Raw genomic sequence first — 22,530 nt, 5'->3', positions numbered from 1 at the left:
ATTGAATGTGTACTATGTGCTAATAAGTTCCAAGGGTGCAGATACAACCTCTGCCTTCTAGGAACTTACATTTTAGTGAGGAGCACAGAAAAATAAACTGTAATACAAAGTGAAAGTTTTAGTTTTAAAAAGGCATATATGTAAAAGTGAAAAACAGTTGAAAGGACAAAAGAACCCCTAAGTAAAGCCTCCAGGTCTATGTGGCCTTTCGGATTTGGTATATACTCAGCAATACTTAATAATGATGTTAACAAATGATATATGTGAAACTCATTGACAATAATTCTTAGTATGAGATGGTTTCATATTTTTAGAATTTTTATACTGTAGTTTTGGGATATGCTATTCTGTTTCAGAATTTTTTGAGAGGATTTGTAGTGGTTAATAATATGGCTTTAAGAGTCAGATCTGGGTTCAGGTTGCAACTCTGACATTTACTAGCTGTGTGGCCTTAGGCAATTTACTTAGCATTTTAGCTTCATTTGTTAAAACCTGTTTTTTTTAAAACATAGTGCTTATGTCATAGGATTATTATGAGGATTAAATAAAATAATCCATTTAAAACATTTAGCATAAAACTAGCTGCATCATAAACATTCAATAAATGTTAAGTGCTGCTGTTGTTGTTATTATGTTGTTGTTTAGTTGGTCAGTGAATTCGTCCCATGTTGACCTTCAGTTGCATTTTCCTGTATAATATATTGTCTTTCTAGAGTCTTCATTCAGTTTATGATTGACATCATTTGCATCCATCTTCCTGACATTGTTCAAGAGAAAAGAAAACCTTGAAATATGATCCTGTAATATCCAGTTCACTTTTTCTTCCTTCCATGTAATCATCCTACCCCAAATTTGATTGTATGGTTAACAAACTGTAGACATCTCATTTGCAATGGCTAGTAATCACAGAAATTCTACACATTTCCTAAAATTCTGCCAAATTAGCACTGTATCAACTGGATAAAGTTTCTGTGGTCAGTTTCATGCTTCTCATACAATGCTTGAAGATCATAGTCCCACAGCATAGACACAGAATTGTGCAAAATCACAAGAATTTCTAAAATGCCATTCATTCATTCAACAGACATTTATTAGAGGCCTACTGGGTAATTAGGTCTGTGATCACAAAATTGGAAGAATATGACACCTGCCCTTTTAGAGCTGTCATTATGAAGATCAAACAGACATGACAGTAACTAATTAGAGAAATAGATTAAGTGATGTATTTGTTTTTTCATTCAACAAATATTTTGTGAGTTCCTACTACTTATTAGTCTTTGGGAATATAATAGTGAGAAAGCATAGTACTCGCCCTTTGGGAACTTAATTGTTTAGTGAGGGAAATGGACGATAAATAAGAAACTAAAATAAACATATAACTTGTCATAAAGTATAATGTAACAAATAATGTAATACTTCTGTTATGTACCCTGAAGGAGAAGCACAGGCTGCCATTAAAACATTTAACATTTCATTTATTTGTGTGTGCATATGTGATTTTTTAAACAATATTTATTTACTGAGATATAATTGACATTATAACATTATTTTAGTTTCAGGTGTACGGCGTAACAATTCAGTATTTGTACATATTGTAAAATGATCACAACAGGTCTAGTTAATATCTGTCACCATACTTACCTTTTTTTTTTACTCTGAGAATGAGGAAATACCTTATTTTACTTGCTGAAAAGGTTGGGGAAGCCTTAACTGTAGGAAACTACATTTGATCTTAGTCTTTAAGAATGAGTAGGAGTTTGCCAAGGAGGGAGCAAGATGATGGAAAGGGTATTACAGGTACAGTGTGAACAAAGATCTTGGTGTTATAGTCTAGTACACGTGCTGGACTTTATTCAGAAGGTAGAGTGCAATATGTGTGTTAAGAGAACTGTAAGCAATACCTATGGAAAGATGAGACTGGAGGCAGATTATGTGACTAATCTTTAATGCTTTGTAAGTAGTATGAACTTTTTTGTTTGGCGTAGTGGACCCCAAAAGATGGTTGCCAGACCAGAAGCATCAGTATTACTTGAGAACTTGTTAGAAAGGCAAATCTTCTTAGGTCCAGATCTGCAGAAACAGAAGCTTTGGTGGGGGGGAGCCCAGCAATCTGTTTTAACAAGACCTCCAGGTGATTTTAGTGTATGTTAAAGCTGGAGATCCACTGCTTCAGGGAAAGGAGAACCATCAAAAAGTTTTAGGGAGAATTGTGACTTAGCCAGGTTTTAGATAGCAATTCGTATGGAGAAGGAATTAAAGGAGGGAAATTTTAGAGATGAAAACAGTTTGGATAGTGTTAGAATAATTGAACTACGAAATAATGAAGCACAGAACCAAAAATAGCTGTAGTGCAAGGGAAAGAAAGAATGAATTTGAAAGCTATTTTGGAGGCTTACTGTCTGATTAGATAAGGTTTTAGAGAAAGAGGAAAAAGGAGAAGTCAAGGTGACTGCCACATTTCTAAATTGGCTGCGTAGAGGACTACGTGATCAAAAAAGCAAACAAGAAAGCAAGTTTAAGAGGAAAAATTATTCATTCTTTTTTTGATGTATTAGGTAACTATAGAAATGATCCCTGATGTATTAGGTTTGAATTACCAGAAGCATACCAAAATAAGTAGTTTGATGGGCAGTTGACATTTTGGACTTGAAACTCTAGAAATGGTGATAATTTTTGATTATGGTAGTTGAAGTGTAGCTCAACTAACCTGACTTACATCAGAAACAGGGGCCTGGGACTGAATCATGAGAACTACCAATGAGGAAGTAGACAGATGAAAAACACCTTACATTAACAAGTGAGGAGGGTCGCCTGGCTGGCTCAGTCAGTAGGCCATGTAACTCCTAATCTCGGGTTCATGAGTTCAACTCCCATGTTGGGCATAGAGCTTACTTAAAAAAAAAAAAAATGAGGAGAATCAAATGAATCTGGAGCGGGGAGGGTATCAAAGAAGCTTAGAGAAGAGAGAGTTAGAAGCATGAATACCACAATCACCACAGAGGTGAAGGGGGATAAGCATCCGTTGGATTCAGACAGTTGGACATGGTAATCTTAACAAAGTCATTTTTTTGTGCTGTATCTCTAATAGATAAGAGATTAGTTAAGAAGTGAAAGGGAGGCAAGAAAACATAAATAAGAAATTTACTTAAATCTTTTAAGAAGTTTAGATTATTGATCTCATATTGCCTGTTTATTCATGGCTGCATAAAATTAATTAAACAAGACTGACCCTATTAACTAAACATTATTTCATTGATAATTCAGAAAGAATCAGACCTACAATTAATTGTGATTTAGAGAATTATACACTATTATTACACATGTTAAGGAATTTCTAGGAGTGGGCGAAAGAAACTAGTTCTATCTGCTACTAATATGAGGTGCTTTTTATTAGGGTTATGAATATATCCATATTGCCTACAGATTTCATATAACTGACTTTCAGCCAACATTGTGTTCTCTATCCTAAATTGCAGTCTATGGCTATATGGTAGTTCTTAAAGTACATAGCTGGTACAGCGAGATGAGCAGACAGTATGCAAGAAATTTTTTTAAAGATTTTATTTATTTTGGAGAGCGCACATGTGTGAGCATGAGCTGGGTTGGGGGAGCAGAGGGAGAGAGAGGGGGAGAATCTCAAGTGGATTCCTACATTGGGCACGGAGCCTGAGTCAGGGCTTGATCCCAGGACCCTGAGATCATGACCCCAGCCAAAATCAAGAGTCGGACACTTACCCGACTGAGCCACACAGGCACGCCAATATGTAAGAATTCTAACCAAGGTCTTTTTTTTTTTTATTGTTATGTTATTCACCATATATTACATCATTTGTTTTGGTGTAGTGTTCCATGATTCATTGTTTGTTTATAACACCCAGTGCTCCACGCAGAACGTGCCCTCTTTAATACCCATCACCAGGCTAACCCATCCCCCTACCCTCCTCCCCTCTAGAACCCTCAGTTTGTTTTTCAGAGTCCATCATCTCTCCTGGTTCGTCTCCCCCTCTGACTTACTCCCCTTCATTCTTCCTCTCCTGCTACCTTCTTCTTTTTCTTTTTTCTTAAAATATGTTGCGTTATTTGTTTCAGAAATACAGATCTGTGATTCAACAGTCTTGCACAATTCACAGCGCTCACCATAGCACATACCCTCCCCAATGTCTATCACCCAGCCACCCCATCCCTCCCACCCCCGACCACTCCAGCAACCCTCAGTTTGTTCCTGAGATTAAGAATTCCTCGTATCAGTGAGGTCATATGATACATGTCTTTCTCTGATTGACTTATTTCACTAAGCATAACACCCTCCAGTTCCATCCACGTCGTTGCAAATGGCAAGATCTCATTCCTTTTGATGGCTGCATAATATTCCATTGTGTATATATACCACATCTTCTTTATCCATTCATCTGTCGATGGGCATCTTGGCTCTTTCCACAGTTTGGCTATGGTGGACATTGCTGCTATAAACATTGGGGTGCACGTGCCCCTTCGGGTCCCTACATTTGTATCTTTGGGGTAAATACCCAGTAGTGCAATTGCTGGATCGAATCTAACCAAGGTCTTTTAAGGATGGGATTTGCAGGTGGCATCATAGTTGCTAAAATTAGGCCCTTACCTTTATTTGAAGAGAGGATAGTCATATTGCTATCTTTTGAATGCTGCCACAATTCTTCAGAGATTTGTAAATGGCTAAAGAGTATACATTGCAGAACCTTGTCTATTCCACACTTGAAGATGTTATATTTCTGTTCTCACATCCTAAGATTTAGCCATTCTTCCCTGGGAGGTGCCATTCTAGCACTGGGAATTTTAATGACCTCTTTAAAACTGCATCAAAGGTCACTTTGTAGTCTGCAGGTGTGTGTGCTTTGTAAGGTTTATCTTTATTTTCAGGAGGAGACTCTGTATTTTTTAAAAAGTTAAATATTGTTAATCTCTGCGTTCTATCTTACATCAAAATGCCATAAAAATCTAAATGCACTAGGGATGAAAGGCACAGCATAGGGAGTATAGTCGATAGTATTGTAATAGCCTTGTGTGGTGACACATGGGAGCTACACTCGTGGCTGTTGATCGCTTGAAATATGGCTAGTCTGAATTGAGATGTGCTGTATGTTATAAGTATAAAATTCATACTAATTTATAAAATTTAATACAAAATAAGTTTTATATTGATTATAATTTTAATTGATTTTTTAATATTATTGATTAAATATACTGTCCTAAAATTAATTTCACCTGTTTTTATTTTAAATGTGACGTCTAGAATTTAAATTACACATGTGGCTTGCATTATATTTCCATTTGGACAGCACTGGTGTACTGTATTGGCAGTCCTTTTGTTACCCCCAGTTTTTTTGGCTTGGGCATCCCAGTAATGAACAGGAACAGATTTTAATATTTAAGTAGTATATACATTTCTGTTATAATTAGCAGCCTTAGATTTAAAAAAAAAAAGCTTAGGGTTAACTTCAAATCTATTAAAAAAGTCCAAATTATAAATACTAAGTTCGAAACTGAGTTAATCTCTTACCAATATAAACTGTTCCTTCTCCAGTATAATTAAGGTCCAAAGTTGAAACCTGGGTATTATCCTAACTCCCTTTCCTTCACTTTTCACAGTGGTGATCAGCTGGTATAAGTAATAACTTAAATCTTTCTGAAATCTGTCTTTTTGCTGCTTTCTTGAGGCTCTCACTACTTCCCACATAGACTGTTCTAGTCATCTTAGAGAGGACCTTTTGCCTCCCTATGCTTCCTCCAAAGGGACATCTCATCTCATAATCCCCAGAATCTGGCATAGAACAGAACCTATAGTAAGCACTCAATAAATGTTTATTGATTGATCGGATGACAGAACTTCTGGTGTTAAAAGTTGTAGAATGAAAAAAGACTTTTAGGGGCACCTGACCAGCTCAGTCGGTAGAGCATGCAGCTCTTGATCTCGGGGTTGTGAGTTCAAGCCCCACATTGGGTGTAAAGATTACTGAAGAAAAAAAAGACTTTTATTCCTATATAATGTATGTGTATACAATAGCATACACAGAGTAACTGCAGATGTAATTCTCTGGATGAACTTGTCAATGCTTTAAAAAAATATTCAACTTTTGCATCATATTCTTTAGTTCACTTTTCTTTATTGGATAGTCTTGGAAGTGGTGATGTAATAAATGTTCTATTTTGCCAAGGATTTTGATTTGCCAATATAAGTTTATGGCATTCAGTCCAGGGAATCATTGGTGCCATGAAGACAGCTCCTTGTTTTTGTCTGGAGTCCCTATGGGATTAAACTACATCTGGCAATAAGTAGAGATTCTGGTCTGGCCATCTTCAAAGGCAAGAGACTGCTAGTATTTATCAGATCTATGTGGATAAGCAAATGGGAAGGGATTAATTTTTTTTCGTTTTGTTTTCCTTCCTTTTGTAACTGACTATAAAATAAAAACTCCAGAAGTTCACCCCGCAAATTAATACTTTTCAATGGTTGCTAAAGAGGAAATCTTTTCTTTTTTCTATACATAGATGGATAATTGAGAATTTTAGATTAATGCTTTAGTTAAGTGTATATTTTTTAACTAGTTTACCTTAGTATAACAACAATTTACAGTGCTCAAAATTAATTTTCTAAGGATACTTTCCTAATTCTTTTTAAAGGGTTGAGCATTTACTATACCACTTTTAGACAGTTTAACATCTGTAGTATTGGGGCATCCTGGTTAGCATTTGGAGACTTTTGTTGCCTGTTTATCTGTGTGGGAAAGTTAACCCAAAATTACTTTCTGAGGAGAACCTTGGACCTGTCTTAGCATAGCATAGGCTACTACCCCTTTCAAGTGAAGATGGGCCTGCCTTCCATAGAGGCTTATTTGTGTCTTTCTCCTTATACTCTTCACATTTTTGAGATATTATTAGTCCTGTGACTCAGTTAGCTGCAGTTGAAGCATGTGGCTCTACAGTGAACTGACAAAATAGAATGGCTGCATTCCAGATACTTGTCACGGAACGTAATCTAGAATTTACCATTCTAAGCCTTACCTAAGAGAAATAATGTTTATGCAGGATTGCCTGAAGAATATGTAGTCTCTCCATTTGTCTATACTTTAAATCTATCCCAGGATTAAGTCAGTCCCTCTGAGAGTCACATACCTGGATTCCATCATATTGCCAAGGGAGGAATTTCTTATCTCAAGAATAGAAATAATGTGTTTTTCTAGGCCATCTGGTTTGTTTTTACATTATGGTCATTTTTGACTCTTGTAAGTGTTCGTGTTTCTTTCTTTATGTTGCCTGCTAGAAAGCTTAGGAACAAATGCATGGTGCACCTCTAAGTCTATAGAATTTCATGGCATGATTTTTATGTACTTATTTTTGCATTACCTTCTCTTATGTTAAATTTATTTTATCTTGATGCATATGCATTACTTTAAGCTCTGTGAACTGTTTTCTGCATGAAGTCATGCAAAATGTGAACACATAATAAAATAGATGGGCGTATTTATCATTTAATTATAGTTGTTCCCCATCCGTTCCTACTAAATAGAATGTTTTCTAAAAGCTCCATCTCCCTATGTGTTTTATACTGTAACCAGTTTAAAATATCTGTATCTTATTAATTCCTAGGTTTTAGATTAAGAGTGACCTAAGGTTGAAATGTTAATTAAATGTTTTAATGTTCTGTAGCTCTAAAGAAAATAGTTGGATAAAATGTCAGCATATAGGACTATTTTAAACATTAGAAAAAAAATCATCTCTCTGAAAAGGAGGGTAATTGTACAAGTTTGCCTAATCCTTTTGATCTTGGCACACAGCAATACAGACTTCAGTTGAGATTAAAACTATGAATTTCAAAGGAAACATGGCCTTCAGTGTGTAAAATATATAACAGCTGGTTGACTAGTCCATTTAAAACTACACAATAACAATCGTAGACAGAATGATTCTCCTGCCAAAAGATGCACGAGTGCTTGATGGTTATATCAAGATATGATACTAACTCACACTTTTCTTTAGTAATGATATAAATGTAGAAATGAAGAGTGTGCTGCCGGCACCAAAATCTTTCTTCTGCTCAACAGTTCAAGGGCAGTTTAGAAGTACAGAACTCCTTTTAGTGATTTCTCTATCTGCTTTTCAGCCTGAACTTCAATGTGTTGTTGACTAAATTTCATGTTTTTTTAACTCTCATATATAATTTTTAGTCTTAGCATCCCATAATTTCTTTCTCTAAATCCTTGATCCTCCTTTTTTTTCCTTCTTTGACATTCATGACTTACTGTTCTTAATGTCACAGTTTCACACATAATTTTAAGCCCTCAAAGTTAGACTTTTCTTTGTAAATAGCATATAATTAGTTTCATGTTTTTGTTCTGTATTTATATTAAGGTAAATATCTGAATTCTGAAGCATTGTGATATATTTATAATCAATATGGAAGAATGTTAAATTCATGTTAGATTATAGTTCATTACATATTCCAGTATTTCCACTGTTGTGTTTCACCCGAACAAGTAATTCTTAACTAGTTTAATGCATTTTTTTAAATGAAGACTAACGTGGATTTGTCACTTTTGGAAAATTCCATTTGGAAAGTATATATACGTTCTGAATTTGTATCCGTTCAGTTATAAAAAAATGCTTTTGTTTTGAAAAACAAAACCTTTTTGTTTCTTGAAAATGTTGATATAACATAATAGCAAATTTCTTTGCTATTCTTTAAATTCATTTAGAAGAAGGAACTTACAGGTAAATAAAAAATTGGCTAACATTACTTGGATTCATCACAAAATCAGAGCCAGCATTTAAGGAGTTAACGCATCTTATTAGGGGGACAGGAAATCTGGCAACTATTGCAGAAACTAGACCTAATGGTGCACACAAACAATTTGTCAGTCTTCCTAAATGTGAATAGCTTTCCGCAGAGTGGCTGCTCTTGTATCGTTTGAACAGGCTAAACTTTTCCTTTTTGGACTTTAAATCTTAGAAGTGAAATGTGATCCACATATTCAATCAAAATCATTTAATTCAAAGCATATTTTGATTGGAACAAAGTTGACATGGAAAGAAACTCTAGAATAAAAAAGTTGAAAGGACTTTATATCATATATTTAGCAGGAAAATTTGAAACAGTTCTAATTAGGCTGAAAAAAACAGCTTTCTTCAATGTAAATTACAAAGGTCATATATCAATGTTAAGGAAACATTACCACTAGTGTTTGAAATCCAGCACATGCAAACATAACAGACCAGTTCATTTTAAATCTGTGTGTGTGTGTGTGTGTGTGTGTGTAAGAAGCAGCCTATATTACATGTATTTGAAGTGAAAAATACTTAAAATTCCAAGTTCATAATGTGTATATTACATTCTGACCAATCCCAACATTAACTCGTTTGAAACATGTGATCTACACTCAAATGAATTCATACTCTTAATTTATAAAGGTACAGTTAAAAATTTACAAAACTGATTTTTATTCTTCCATTTAAAATATGATTGGGGCGCCTGACTGGCTCAGTCAGAAGAGCATGCAACACTTGATTGATCTCAGGGTTGTGAGTTCAAGCACCACATTGGGTGTACATTACTTAAAGATTTTTTAAAAATCTTTAAAATATGATTTAAAAAATTAAAATATTATTAAATACATCTTGTATTTAAATGCATACCAGGTCAAAAGGGTTAGTCATTGATTTTTATTTTCTTCTTTGATACTCGCTAATGCATTTTGAATCTCAGGACTGAATCAGGTCTTCTGGAAGCCTGAAAACGGAAGTGGTGGTATAGGTGTGCAGAAATGTGTTATCTGGGTTACACAGACCTACTTCCTTCTGGTTATACAATTATATTTCTATACTTAAAGATTTGTAAATACTATTTGATCTTTTTTTTTCATAAAAATCATTTGTCCTATAGATACCAGTAGCTTTTATTTGATGGCTTTTTAAAAATGGTGTTGTATGAGAACATTTAACAAAAGCATGAATAAATATTAGCATTAATTTGGGAATAATACACAAATAAGGTTTTCAGGTCTGGAGGTGAACAATTATCTTTCTTTTGTTAATTAAAATTGGTTTTCTTGATTTTACATAATTTTGACATTAGAGAAAATTTGATTGTTTGAAAGTAAAAGAAAATTGCTAGAGTATCTCTAAAGCATACATAGATTAACAAACACATTATTAATGCCTTTTATTTTAGAATTTTTACTCCAAGATAGTTTAGAATGTTTGGGAAAAAACAAGCCATTTCTACATAAATTATCATATTTTTTGATTGTACTAGAGGAAACAAGAATAATTTTAAATAATATTTTTATCAATAAATAATTCATTTCCTTAATGGGTTAGTTTCAGGAACCACATAGATTACATTCTTTCAATGAGATTTATTGTGGGACACATATTCATATATGTTATAATTATTTCTGACACAAGATTACACAAATGAGTTGTTTATGAATAATTTACTATTATCTTTATAATATTAAAGCTTGAATTTGTTGATGTTCTGCATGTGAACCAAACAAATGAAAGTTACTAATAAGTGTTTGTATTTGACATCTGTATACTGTACTTTTTAGCATATCTCAAGTGTTTTAGTCTGTGTTTAATAGATCTCATTAAAAAAACAGATATCAGCCCCAAGACAGTTTGTCAAGACTAATATGAGTCCCCCTGGATTGCACTGACAATTTGTGTGAGGCTTCATATGATAGTCTTTTCATAGTCTTATTTGATCCTTAACAATTGGACATTAGTCACTGATTTATTTTATAATAACTCAGATGAGTTGAATATTACTGTATTGTGTTGGACATTTTAGTGGATTTTCTTTTTACAGATTTTACTCAGAGCACACATTGGATGTAAATGATGTATCCAGCCTGCTAGGGGAGTACTAACAATTGATTGGGTTAGGTTTGAGAGCAGCATGGGAAGAATGTTACTATCCCCTAGCTGCAAACCGTATTTAACTCCAGTCTTAATGAGGACTGTCTGACCTAAAGGCTTTGAAAAATCACAAATGCTCAGCATTCCACTGTCATGTTTTTTATTTTTTTGGAACTAAAAATGTGGATATAAATATTTTATAGCAAGTATTTTTTTAAATCTTAACATATAAAAATATTTAAACAATTTTTAATGTTTTATGATTTATGTTTTTGAATTTCAAAAACAAGTTATAAGATATAATCTCAGGGTATTCCATTTTAAATTATTTGTAGTCTTTCCCTCAGTAATTTCCTCCTGCTTGTCTTTACCTCTTACCTCAAGTCTTTGCTAAGTGCATTTGTTTATTATTACATACTTTTGGCTAGGCAGTTGTCATTCACTACTACCAAAGGGATGTTAAAGTCCTGAAATAACTTTGTACTGAGATGATTTCAAACCTTTTGGAACTCTTATCCCCATAGCAGTTGTTCTTTTGGACCCCTTTTTAAAACTTGGGTAAATTGCAAGAAATGCTTGAAGACCACTACTGAGATTTTTAGTTCAGTTTTAAAAAATGTATTTAAAGTCTACCCATGAACTTCTGGAAAAGATTTTGCCAGTAATTCCATGAATTACTGAGCAGCCCCTTAAGGCTTGCCCAATATGACAGTGTTAAGAGAGGGGCAAACCATGACACTGTGGTCATCTCTGCCTGTGTGTTTGAGGTGTAATGGGGGAACAGTGGCTTTTTCATTTCAGCATTTTTGCCTAACATTCCGAGGTAGTATCAAGATATAAGGGTTTAAGCATCTAAATGTTACGAAGTTCACCATTTTGAATGTGCATAAAGAAGTAATCGACATTAAGAAAACTCACAATTCTTTGTTCGATGACACATAAAATAAAATTGCCCTGGCTTTTAGAGCTTTAATATTGAGAAAATCCACTTGTACTGTATCATGTGCTGAGCCTTCTGGAATTTTATAGTCTCAAATCACAACACCACGGACACTCAGGAGACTCCTGACTGTTTTATCTTATTAAACAATTTTGAAATCATTAATTTTTAATTAGCTTGGATGCAGGGTTTTTTTTATTGTTTCAATAGTGTGTGTATATGAAATAAACATTTATTTAAACTACTGGTGAGAGTATTATAAATACATAAATAAGTGTAGGGTCTTTCTAAGAGTACATACTGTGAGTTTGCTTCATATAGTCACCCTTTTTTTGTAGATTCAGAGATACTACATGCTAATCTATTATAGTAGGGCTTTTTAGCAGTTTATTAACTCAGATTTTGAACAACTAAGGATGTAAGCTCAAAGATATGTATAGGGCCTTCCCTGATTGAAAGTTCTAATTAAGTGAATTGGAGAAAATTAACTGAAATTAGCTGTCAGAAAGTCACATTTAAATGAGTGATGAGCTAGTCTGGCAGTAAACATTTAAATGATATAAATTGCCATTTAAGTGTATGGTTTAATGTTTGTCATGCATTAATGTGACGTGAGACTGCAGTGACAATCAAGCAGCTTGCTCTAATTTGAACATATTTAGGGCTTTTGTGTGGAGTGCACTGCACACAAATTAAGACAATTGCTGTTTTTATGTGTCACTTTAAACATGGCCCCCATTCCCCCATCCCTACCCAAGGCCCAAGTTAATGAAACAAACGTATCATTTTTGTGTGCAACTTCCATTAATAATTCCTGAATTTTCAGATTATTTTTAAATCCATGTACTTAAAATAGGAATTTACTTAAAGTTATTACAAGCCTTTCTCTTTCTATTTCAAATAACATATGCAGCAGTTCTCTTAGCTATTTACTAAATTTATAAATATCCTGAGTTTTATAAGAGATGTCTAAAACAACCTTCACAGTTGAAGCTAGCTAAATATTTTTATTTCATTTCAGGTATACATTGGAATATGAGAATTGTCTAGAGTTTTATTTACAGAATTATTTTTTACATTATATATAGTATGTGGTATACTGTGACATCCTCTTAAATATTAAAGGAAATATATTATTTGAATTCAGTTGTAAATATTTTTAATTCATAGGCACTTATTTTAGATAGGGATTTTTTTTTTAAGGATTTTATTTTTTAAGTAATCTCTTGGGTATCAACATACCCAATCTTGGGTATCAACAAGGGCTCAGATTCACAACCCCAAGATTAAGAGTCACATGCTCTACCGACAGCCAGCCAGGCACCCACATAGGCACTTATTTTAGTAAAACATATACAAGTGTACACCTGTGAGCTAATAGGAACGTTTTTTGTCACAAGGTGGTTTATATCTTACTGGTTGCTTGCTATAGAGGTTATTCAATTTTGTTTTAAAACCAACAGATTTCTTTTTATAATATTGATGATGTAGCAATCCACACCAAAAACACATCACAGCCATATACTTACTACACATAAAGTAAGCATTTCAATGAGCTACATCATCTGATGCAATTTGGTATACTTCAAATCGAGCTTCCCCATTTGAGTTTTAGAGCTCTGTGATTTGAATAGCACTATTTATAGAAAATTAGTCCATAATGCTAAAGTTTTATGGTGAAATAATTTTGAAGAATTTTAAATAATACAAATCTGAACACTTTTATAAAACATATCTCCAGTTTTTAAAACTCTTTTATATTTATAACTTTACTAAATTCAGCAAACATTTATTAGTACTTACTCTGTTTTAGGTACAGTGCTGGTAACTGGGAAGGTAATGATGAATTGGAAGTGGATTCAGCATTTCCACTGAATACTTGATTATATTCATTCATTATTTATTGGACACAAATAGCATCACATTTTTTATCTGGTTTGGTATTAATATCTAGAATAATAATTCAGTAATTATAATTCAGTAGTCTTAAGTATGCCTCCAAAGATAAATTTTGTTGGCATAAAAACTCAGTTGAAATAGGTAAATAATTTGGTTATAGTTGTTGCAGTAGACAACGAAATATTTATATCTAGAAAAATCATAAACATTTCAGGTGAATAATGTGTAATGTTTTCACATGTGCTGTCCCAAAGTAGCCTTTACATTGCATAACCTCCTTTCTTTGAAGCATAAATTGGGTACCAGTCAGGCCCTGAGTTACAAATATGACCAAAATAGACCCAGTCCTGGCCCTCACAGTGCTTACAGTATAGTAGAATAATACTGACATGTAAGCAATCTAATACAATACAGCGTGACAAGTGCCAGAAAGTTTCTAATCATAAACAAAGGAGAACAGATTCTGATGGAAAATAGGACATCAGAGTAAGTCTATTCACAGTAAATTTAGTGTAAAACTTTATTGCTTGTTCTAAATTTCTCTATATTTTAAAAGCTGAATTCAGCATAATAATATGATCTGTGCCCTTTTTTTCAGGCCCTGGAGAGTGAATTTGTTTCCTGCCAGCTTCACCAATGGATTGATCTCATTTTTGGCTATAAACAGCTAGGACCAGAGGCTGTTCGATCCCTCAATGTGTTCTATTACCTGACCTATGAAGGAGCTGTCAATCTGAATTCCATAGCTGATCCTGTGTTGAGAGAGGTAAGTTATCTGACTGGATCTCTCAGGTATCTTTAGACTAGAAGGTACTAGATGTCATCTTCCCCATGCTTTCATTTTGCTTATGATGAAACTAAAAACCAGATGCGTGAAGTGACTTAAGCAGAATAACCTTTCATTTGGTGACCTGCTAGAACTTGAATCCAAGACTTCCCTCCAACAAAACGTTTTGAGTCAAATTATAAAATGAGAGCTTTTTCAGTTTGAACCCATTCAGGGATCACTAATCATATTTTAATTTTTATAACTTTGAAGGCTACTCACTAATTTAAAGTATTAGGAAAATTCCACCTCATTTTATGCATTGTAAGCATGAATCTATTTAAATGTGATAAAACTCACATATAATACTTAAGTCTGTGTGTAATCATATAGAAGTTAAGAGGAATAGTTAAGTAGGAAGTTAAAGTTAAGTAAAAGTTAAGTAGGAAGGAAGTCCAAACCTTTCCTATGTCATGATAGCCTTGATAATTTTTTTTGTATTTTTAATCTAATTATGCATCCTCCTAATGCTAACATATATCATGTGCAAAGATTATAGGATTAAACAGATCACCTTAAGTATCTATACAATTTTAGAACAAGTGTATTTAAGAAACCAAGACTGATTCATAGACAGTGTTTTATATCACTTTAAAGAAAACATTGTCTGTGATGAGTAAGGCTTGCCATTTTTCACCAACATGTGATGCATTCCTTTTTAATTCTACTTATGACCTGGTAATATTGACAGTATATAATAAGGACATATTTAAATATATTTGCCGGTATATATTATTGTCTGGTTTATGTGCCAGATAACAGTACACAAACAGAAGCACCATGTATTAGATGTACATTTGTCTTAAATTGCACAAATTTTGAATTGTTATTTATCAGTTTAATTTAGAGCTGGATCAGATGAACTCATAAAGACTTTTCTCATTTTTCAGTTCTTTGAAAATGTTCCTTACAAGGCCATTTTATTTTATTAGAGCAACAACTGATTGTATGACACAGAATATACATACTTCCATATATGAAACTGAGGTTAGAGCAAACATACAAATAGTGTTACAAAACAGTATATAATTTCATTGTTAGAATAGAATAGCATAGCCCAGTTTCCTTTTTTTAAAACTATTTGAACAGTGTTACTTTGTTTTATAGATGTCCATAATTCTTCACCAAATACACCACGTATTTTTGTTTTTTCTTTTTTTTTTAAGTATTTGAGAATTTCTTTTTTTTTTTTTTAAGATTTTATTTATTTGACAGAGAGAGACACAGCGAGAGAGGGAACACAAGCAGGGGGTGTGGGAGAGGGAGAAGCAGACCTCCCCACAGAGCAGGAAGCCCGATGCAGGGCTCAATCCCAGGACCCTGGGATCATGACCTGAGCCGAAGGCAGACGCTTAACGACTGAGCCACCCAGGCGCCCTATTTTTGTTTTTTCATGTTCCCTTATAATTATTATAAGTATAATTACTATATTATATTATATACCTACGTAGCTGCTTTATAACTGAAATCACAGTATAGATTTGATTTTAGAATCTCCTGTTTTACTTAATATACCAGCATATTATTTTATATTGCTATATATAATTCTGTATAATTCTGTAATTTTAATTTTGAAATTCTATAATACTCTGTGGAGTTGCTATGAAGATATACTTAACACTTCCTTCCAATGTGGGATCCTATTTTTTAAAAGACTATTGATTGATATGTCCAAGGTGATATAACTATACCTTCCTTGTCATTAAAGTTTATCCTGCATTTGCATGATAAAGGATGACTCTTAGCCTTGTGATACTGCTAGTTAAAAAGTGAAACATTTAATTAGCAGGTTGTTTATAGAATGTAATTGGTTCTTTGTTTTATGAGGTTTTTTTATTCCCCCTTTATCTATTTCACCCATTCCCCACATTCACCTCCCCTCTGGCAACTACCAGTTTGTTCTCTGTATTTAAGAAGTCTGGTTTTGTGGTTGTCTTTTTTCCTTTGTTTGATTTTTTTTTTTTAATTTTTAAATTCCACATATGAGTGAAATCATGTGATATTTCACTTAGCATTGTACCCTCTAAGTCCATCCATGTTGTTGTAAATGACAAGATCTCATTTTTTTATGGCTAGGTAATATTCCATTGTGTATCTATACCACATCTTCTTTATTCTTTCATCTACAGATGGACACTTGGGTTGCTTTGATAGCTTGGCTATTGTACATAATGCTGCAATAAACATAGGAGTGCCTATATCTTTTTGAATTCATGTTTTCTTTGTTTTTGGGTACTCAGTAGTGGAATTACTGCATCATATGGTAATTCTAGTTTTAATTTTTTTGAGGAACCTCTGTACTATTTTCCACAGTGGTTGCACCAGTTTGCATTCCTACCAACAGTGTACAAGGGTTGTTTTTTTCTCCACATCCTTGCCAACACTTTTTTCTTGTCTTTTTGATTTTAGCCCTCTGACTGGTATGAGGTGATATCTCATTGTGGTTTTGATTTGCATTTCCCTGATGATGAGTGATGCTGGATATCTTTTCATGTGTCTGTTGGCCATCCAGAAGACATTTGGAAAAATGTGTATTCAGGTCCTCTGCCCATTTTTTTTAAAATTTGATTATTTGGTGTTTTGGTGTTGTGTTGTATAAGTTCTTTATATACTTTGGATATTAACCCTTTTTTAGATATATCATTTGCAAATATCTGCTCCCATTTGGCAGGTTGCCTTTTCATTTTGTTGGTGGTTTCCTTTGCCATGCAAAAGCTTTTTATTTTGGTGTAGTCTCCATAGTTGAATTTTGGTTTTTTTTTTCCCCTTGCCTGAGAGGATATATCTGGAAAAATGTCCCTATGTTGATGTCAGAGAAATTACTGCTTATGCTTTCTTCTAGGAGTTTTATGGTTTCAGGTCTCACATTTAGGTCCTTAATTCATTTTGGGTTTATTTTTGTGATTGGTATAACAAGCTATACACAGTTTCATTCTTTTGCATATAGCTGTCCAGTTTTCCCAGCACCATTTGTTGAAGAGACAGTCTTTTCCCCATTGTCTGTTCTTGCCTCCTGTGTCACAGACTAATTGACCATACACGCATGGGTTTATTTCTGGGCTCTCTCTTCTGTTCCATAAATCTATGTGTCTTTTTGTGCCAGTACCATACTGTTTTGATTACTACAGCTTTGTAGCATATCTTGAAATCTGGGATTGTGATACCTTTAGCTTTTTTCTTCTTTCTCAAGGCTGCTGTGGCTCTTTGGGGTCTTTTATGGTTCCATACAAATTATAAAACAGTTAGGAAAGAAATTGAAGATGACACAAACAAATGGACAGATATCCTATGTTCATGGATTAGATGAACCAATATGGTTAAAATGTCCGTACTATCCAAAGCAATCTACAGATTTAATGCAATCCCTGTCAAAATATGAACAACATTTTTCATAGAACTGGAACAAATAATACTCAATTTTGGCTCTTTGTTATTATTCTGGACTGACCACCTCTCTTCCTCACACACACCAGTGATTTACCATATGGTATTTATAGTATAATGCAAAAGAGCACTGTCCAATAAAAATCACTTGTGAGTGATGGAAATGGTCATTATATCTACACTGTCCAATATGGTAGCCAGTAGTCACATATAGCTATTGTGCATTTGAAATGTGGCTAGTATGACTGAAAAACTGAATATTTAATTTTATTTAAGTCTAGTAATCCAAACTTAAATAGCCCATATGGCTAGTAGCTACCATATTGGATAGTGAAGATATAATGACCATTGGCTAGCTTATATATCTTTGGTGACCATATTTTCTGAATCCAAATTCTAGGCATGTGGTCAGACAATAGGACAGTAAATGTTTGTCAAATTAACTTGGTTAAAAAAAATATTTGAATTTGGTTTTAGTCCATTTAGATATTAGATACGTAATTGAAATATATGTATAAATGAAGTTATATATTTTTTTCACTTAAATTAACATTTTAGGACTTCAAATAATGTTTCGTGGTAAAAATGTAGCATAAAATTTACCATTTTAACCATTTTTGAGTGTAATTCAGTGGTATCAAGCACATTGTTGTGCAACCATTACTACCATCCATCTCCAGAAGTTTTCCATCTTCCCAAACTGAAACTCTGTATTAGTTGAAACAGTAACTCCTGATCCACCCCCCACTTGCCCTTAGTCCTTGACAACCACCATTCTACTTTCTGTCCCTAGTATTTTGACTACTGTAGGTACCTCACAGAAGTGGAATCATACAATATTTATCCTTTTGTGTCTGGCCTATTTTACTTTAGCACAGTATCTCCAGTGTTCATCTACATTATAGCATATGTCAGAATTTACTTCCTTTTAAGGATGAATATTCCATTGTTTGTGTATACCACATTTTGTTTATCCATTCATCTGTTCATGGACATTTTGAGTTGTTTTCACCTTTTGGCTATTGTGAATAGTGCTTCTATAAACATTCGTGTATAAGTGTCTGTTTAAATCGCTGCTTTCAGTTCTTTTGTGTATATACCCAAAAGTAGAATTGCTAAATTATATGATAGTTCTATGTTTAGCTTTTTGAGGAGCCACCATACCAAATAAGTTTTTAGTATTTATTTTTCAAGATCAGCATTTGCTAAAGATTATTTAAAACTTTTGCTTTAAGTTTCCTTGGCTTCCTTCTCTTTTCCACAACCCTAAGTAGTTAGTTAATTATTAGCAAATTAAATTTTAACTGGAGAGTTTTCCACTCATCACACACAAATTTATTTTTATATTATATAAAAATATATATTAGATTCAGCATTCATTTAAAAAACATGGCCTGTTATGTTCTAAGTATGGTAGGTACTCAATATTCTTGAAAGATAAATACAGTAGTCACCCCCTTATCCACAGGATATATGTTTCAAGACCCCCAATGGATGCCTGAAATTGTGATAGTACCAAACCCTATATATACTATGTTTTGTCCTGTACATACATACTTAACAATAAAGTTTACTTTATAAATTAGACATAGTAAGAGATTAACAACAATAACTTAAAGTAAAATAGAACAGCTATAACAATATACTGTAATAAAAGTAGATGAATATGGTTTTTCTCTCTCTCTCTCAAAATATCTTATTGTATTGTACTCACCCTTCTTATGATGATGTGAGATGATAAAATGCCTACATGATGAGATGAAATGAGGCGAATGACATAGGCATTGTGACATAGTGTTAGGCTGGTATTGACCTGATGATGTGGCAGAAGGAGGGTCATCTGCTTCCAGACCATGGCTGATGACAGGTAACTGAATCCATTGAAAATGAAACCACAGATAAAGGGGGACTACTATATATTACTTCGTTATTTAGCACTATTCATATAAATATGCATGATTAATTCTCCAATTTTTTAGATGTTATTAAAACAAATCTGACAATTTTTTATTATAGCCATTCCATATCATAGTGCTAAGTCTTATGATATAATGCAGTGTGATACAGTAGAATAAACAAACAAGTAAAGAAATAGACACATAGATGTGAATTTAATTGCTGACCCTGATGCCTACTAGTTGTGTGACTTGGATTTTCCTGAGACTCTGTTTCCTCATATATAGAATTGGTCTGAGTATACCTACCCCTTAGATTAGATGGGGTATAATGCATGTACAGTGCCTGGCATGGTACCTGTCCCATCATAAGTATGCATTAAATGTTGGTTCCTTTCCTTATGTTGTTCTCTGTAACCCCCTGGGTTAGGGAAACACAACCATAAAAAGAATATGAATTACTTATTGCATCACAGAAAGAACATAAAATGCTAACACTAGATAGATTATCAGAGACTATTTCCTAGAGGACACATGCGGAATTCATTGTAAAGTGAAGCAAGGAGAGAAAACAAGAATAGCTCATTAATTTATTCATTTTTTAAAAGATTTTATTTATTTATTTAATTTATTTGAGAGAGTGAGAGAGGGCACAAGCCGTGGGGAGGGGCAGAGGGAGAGGGAGAAGCAGGTTCCCCGCTGAGCAGAGAGCTCAACGTGGGACTCGATCCTGGGACTCTGGGATCATGATCTGAGCCGAAAGCAGATGCTTAACCGATTGCGCCACCCTGGTGCCCCAATTTATTCATTTTTTTAAAACAATCTTTTACTACACCCAACTTATATAATAAGGTTAAAAAGTTGAAAGTCAAGTCCCTGCCCTCACCAGCGTGAGTTCATTGTCTAGTGTGGAAATATGGATAAGTAAACAATTATAGTATACTATCATTAAATTCAGTATAGAGGCAAGTAAATACACTGTATGTATGCACAAGCATACACAATAGGCACTAACCCCAGACTGCCAGTCATGTTTTCTGGAAAATGAGAGGCTGTAGATTGAAAGATAAATGAGAACATTGGGTAGAGTCATGAGCAAAGTGTATCTACACAGAACAAAGTGTATACGCTTTCTGCACATAGGTGAGAGAGATCACGATAGGAGACTGTGATATATGTGCGATGAACCAGAGGTGACAAGGTGAGAGAGAAAGAGAGGAGCCATACCATAAAGGGCCTTTAATGCCATAAAAAGTAATTATAACTGCATTGGCATAAGGTAGTGGATTATAGGTTGAAGGTTAGCGACATAACCACATGTGTGTCTTAGGACCTATCTGAAAGAAGATTGAAAAGCTAAGAACTGAAAGGTACCCACTGGATTATTCTGAGTTGCTGTGTGATCTTACAGAAAGTAGCTTAGAAGGTAGAGGACTGTGCAGTGTATGGGACATGAGCAAGTAAACACAGTGAGAAAAGGAAATAATTGAAGGAAGGATAATCATTTTATTGAGATATAGTTCACATATACAGTTCACCCATTTAAAGTGTTATAGTCGTTCTTAGTATATTATAGTCGTTCTTAGTATATTCACAGTTTTATAAATACCACCAAAATCTAATTTTAGAACATTTTTATCACCACAAAAAGAAACCCATACCCCACCAGCAGTCACTCTGAGATTTTTTTCTTTTTTAATGGGTAGATATTTGACCATGTTTCTATGATAATTGGAAAGATCCAAAAAAAGGGAAGCATATCAAACATACATGAAATAAAGCATGTAATAGACTACCAAGCTCTATGAGGAACAAGGAAGGAAGAAAATCCAGGTCACAGACAGAGATAGACACTGGACAGCATGGAACAATACTTCCTTGTCTGAGATTAGAGAGTAGAAGGTTACCCTGAGGACTGGTTTAAGTAAATATGCATGAATGAGGGGGAAAGACAGCAAGATTATGAGGGTTTGTACTAAAGGTGAGATAGTATTTATGGAAATACCTAACATAATGATGGCTGCTTCATAGATGCTCAATAATAAATGATTACTTTCTTTCCATTGTTTTTCTCTGTTCTCAACAGCAGGAGAGTGGGTGTACAAAAAAGTTGACTGGAGAAGGGGTGTGTGTGTGTGTAAATATAAATGGAAACAGAGAGAGATGGGGTTACCATGGGAGTATGGTGGAATATATAAAGAAGGATTGAAAGTGGAAGGATGATTGATGAAATTGTTAAATGGGTGCTGTTAACTGGTAGAACTAGGCTGGTTTGGATAGATGGTAAGGGGCTGATAAATTGGGAGAATTTATCCTTTCATTCATTTATTCAGCAAATAATCATTTTGTTCAAAGTACTAAAAATCCAGAGGTGAGCTAGAAAGTCAAAGTCCCTCCCCTCATGGAACTCACATTCTAATGGGGAGCACAGAAAATACACAGTAAAGATTAATGAAGAAAATAAGACTAGGTAAGGGGATACAGAGTGACTTGTCAATAGGGCACTACTTCAGAGATGTTGCTCACAGACTGCCTCTCTATAAGCACTGTTTCATTCCTACTTTGAGATTGGAGTAAAGTATACACAGTGACCCAGGAAGGCAGCTCCTACTGCTCTAACCCTGGCCTGCCATGTGTCTGTAACCCCCAGGGCTGGGCAAGCCTCTAAGTCAAGTCTTGTCATAGCCTCCTGC

The 22,530-nt window shown here is 34.1% G+C and overlaps 1 protein-coding gene across 3 annotated transcripts in view; it reads left to right on the top strand.

Moving 5' to 3' along the window:
• Positions 1-22,530, top strand: part of LRBA (LPS responsive beige-like anchor protein) — a 737,558-nt gene that overhangs the window by 643,203 nt on the left and 71,825 nt on the right. For all 3 annotated transcript variants that reach the window (XM_027597848.2, XM_027597846.2, XM_027597847.2), the window contains one exon: positions 14,331-14,498. In XM_027597848.2, the coding sequence (XP_027453649.2) occupies positions 14,331-14,498 (168 nt within the window). The remainder of the gene's footprint in view (positions 1-14,330; positions 14,499-22,530) is intronic.

This window comes from Zalophus californianus, chromosome 2 (genome assembly GCF_009762305.2).
Source record: "Zalophus californianus isolate mZalCal1 chromosome 2, mZalCal1.pri.v2, whole genome shotgun sequence".
Classification (NCBI taxonomy): domain Eukaryota; kingdom Metazoa; phylum Chordata; class Mammalia; order Carnivora; family Otariidae; genus Zalophus; species Zalophus californianus.
Note: the sequence above shows the minus strand (reverse complement) of the source record. Positions and strands in the feature narration are given on the sequence as shown.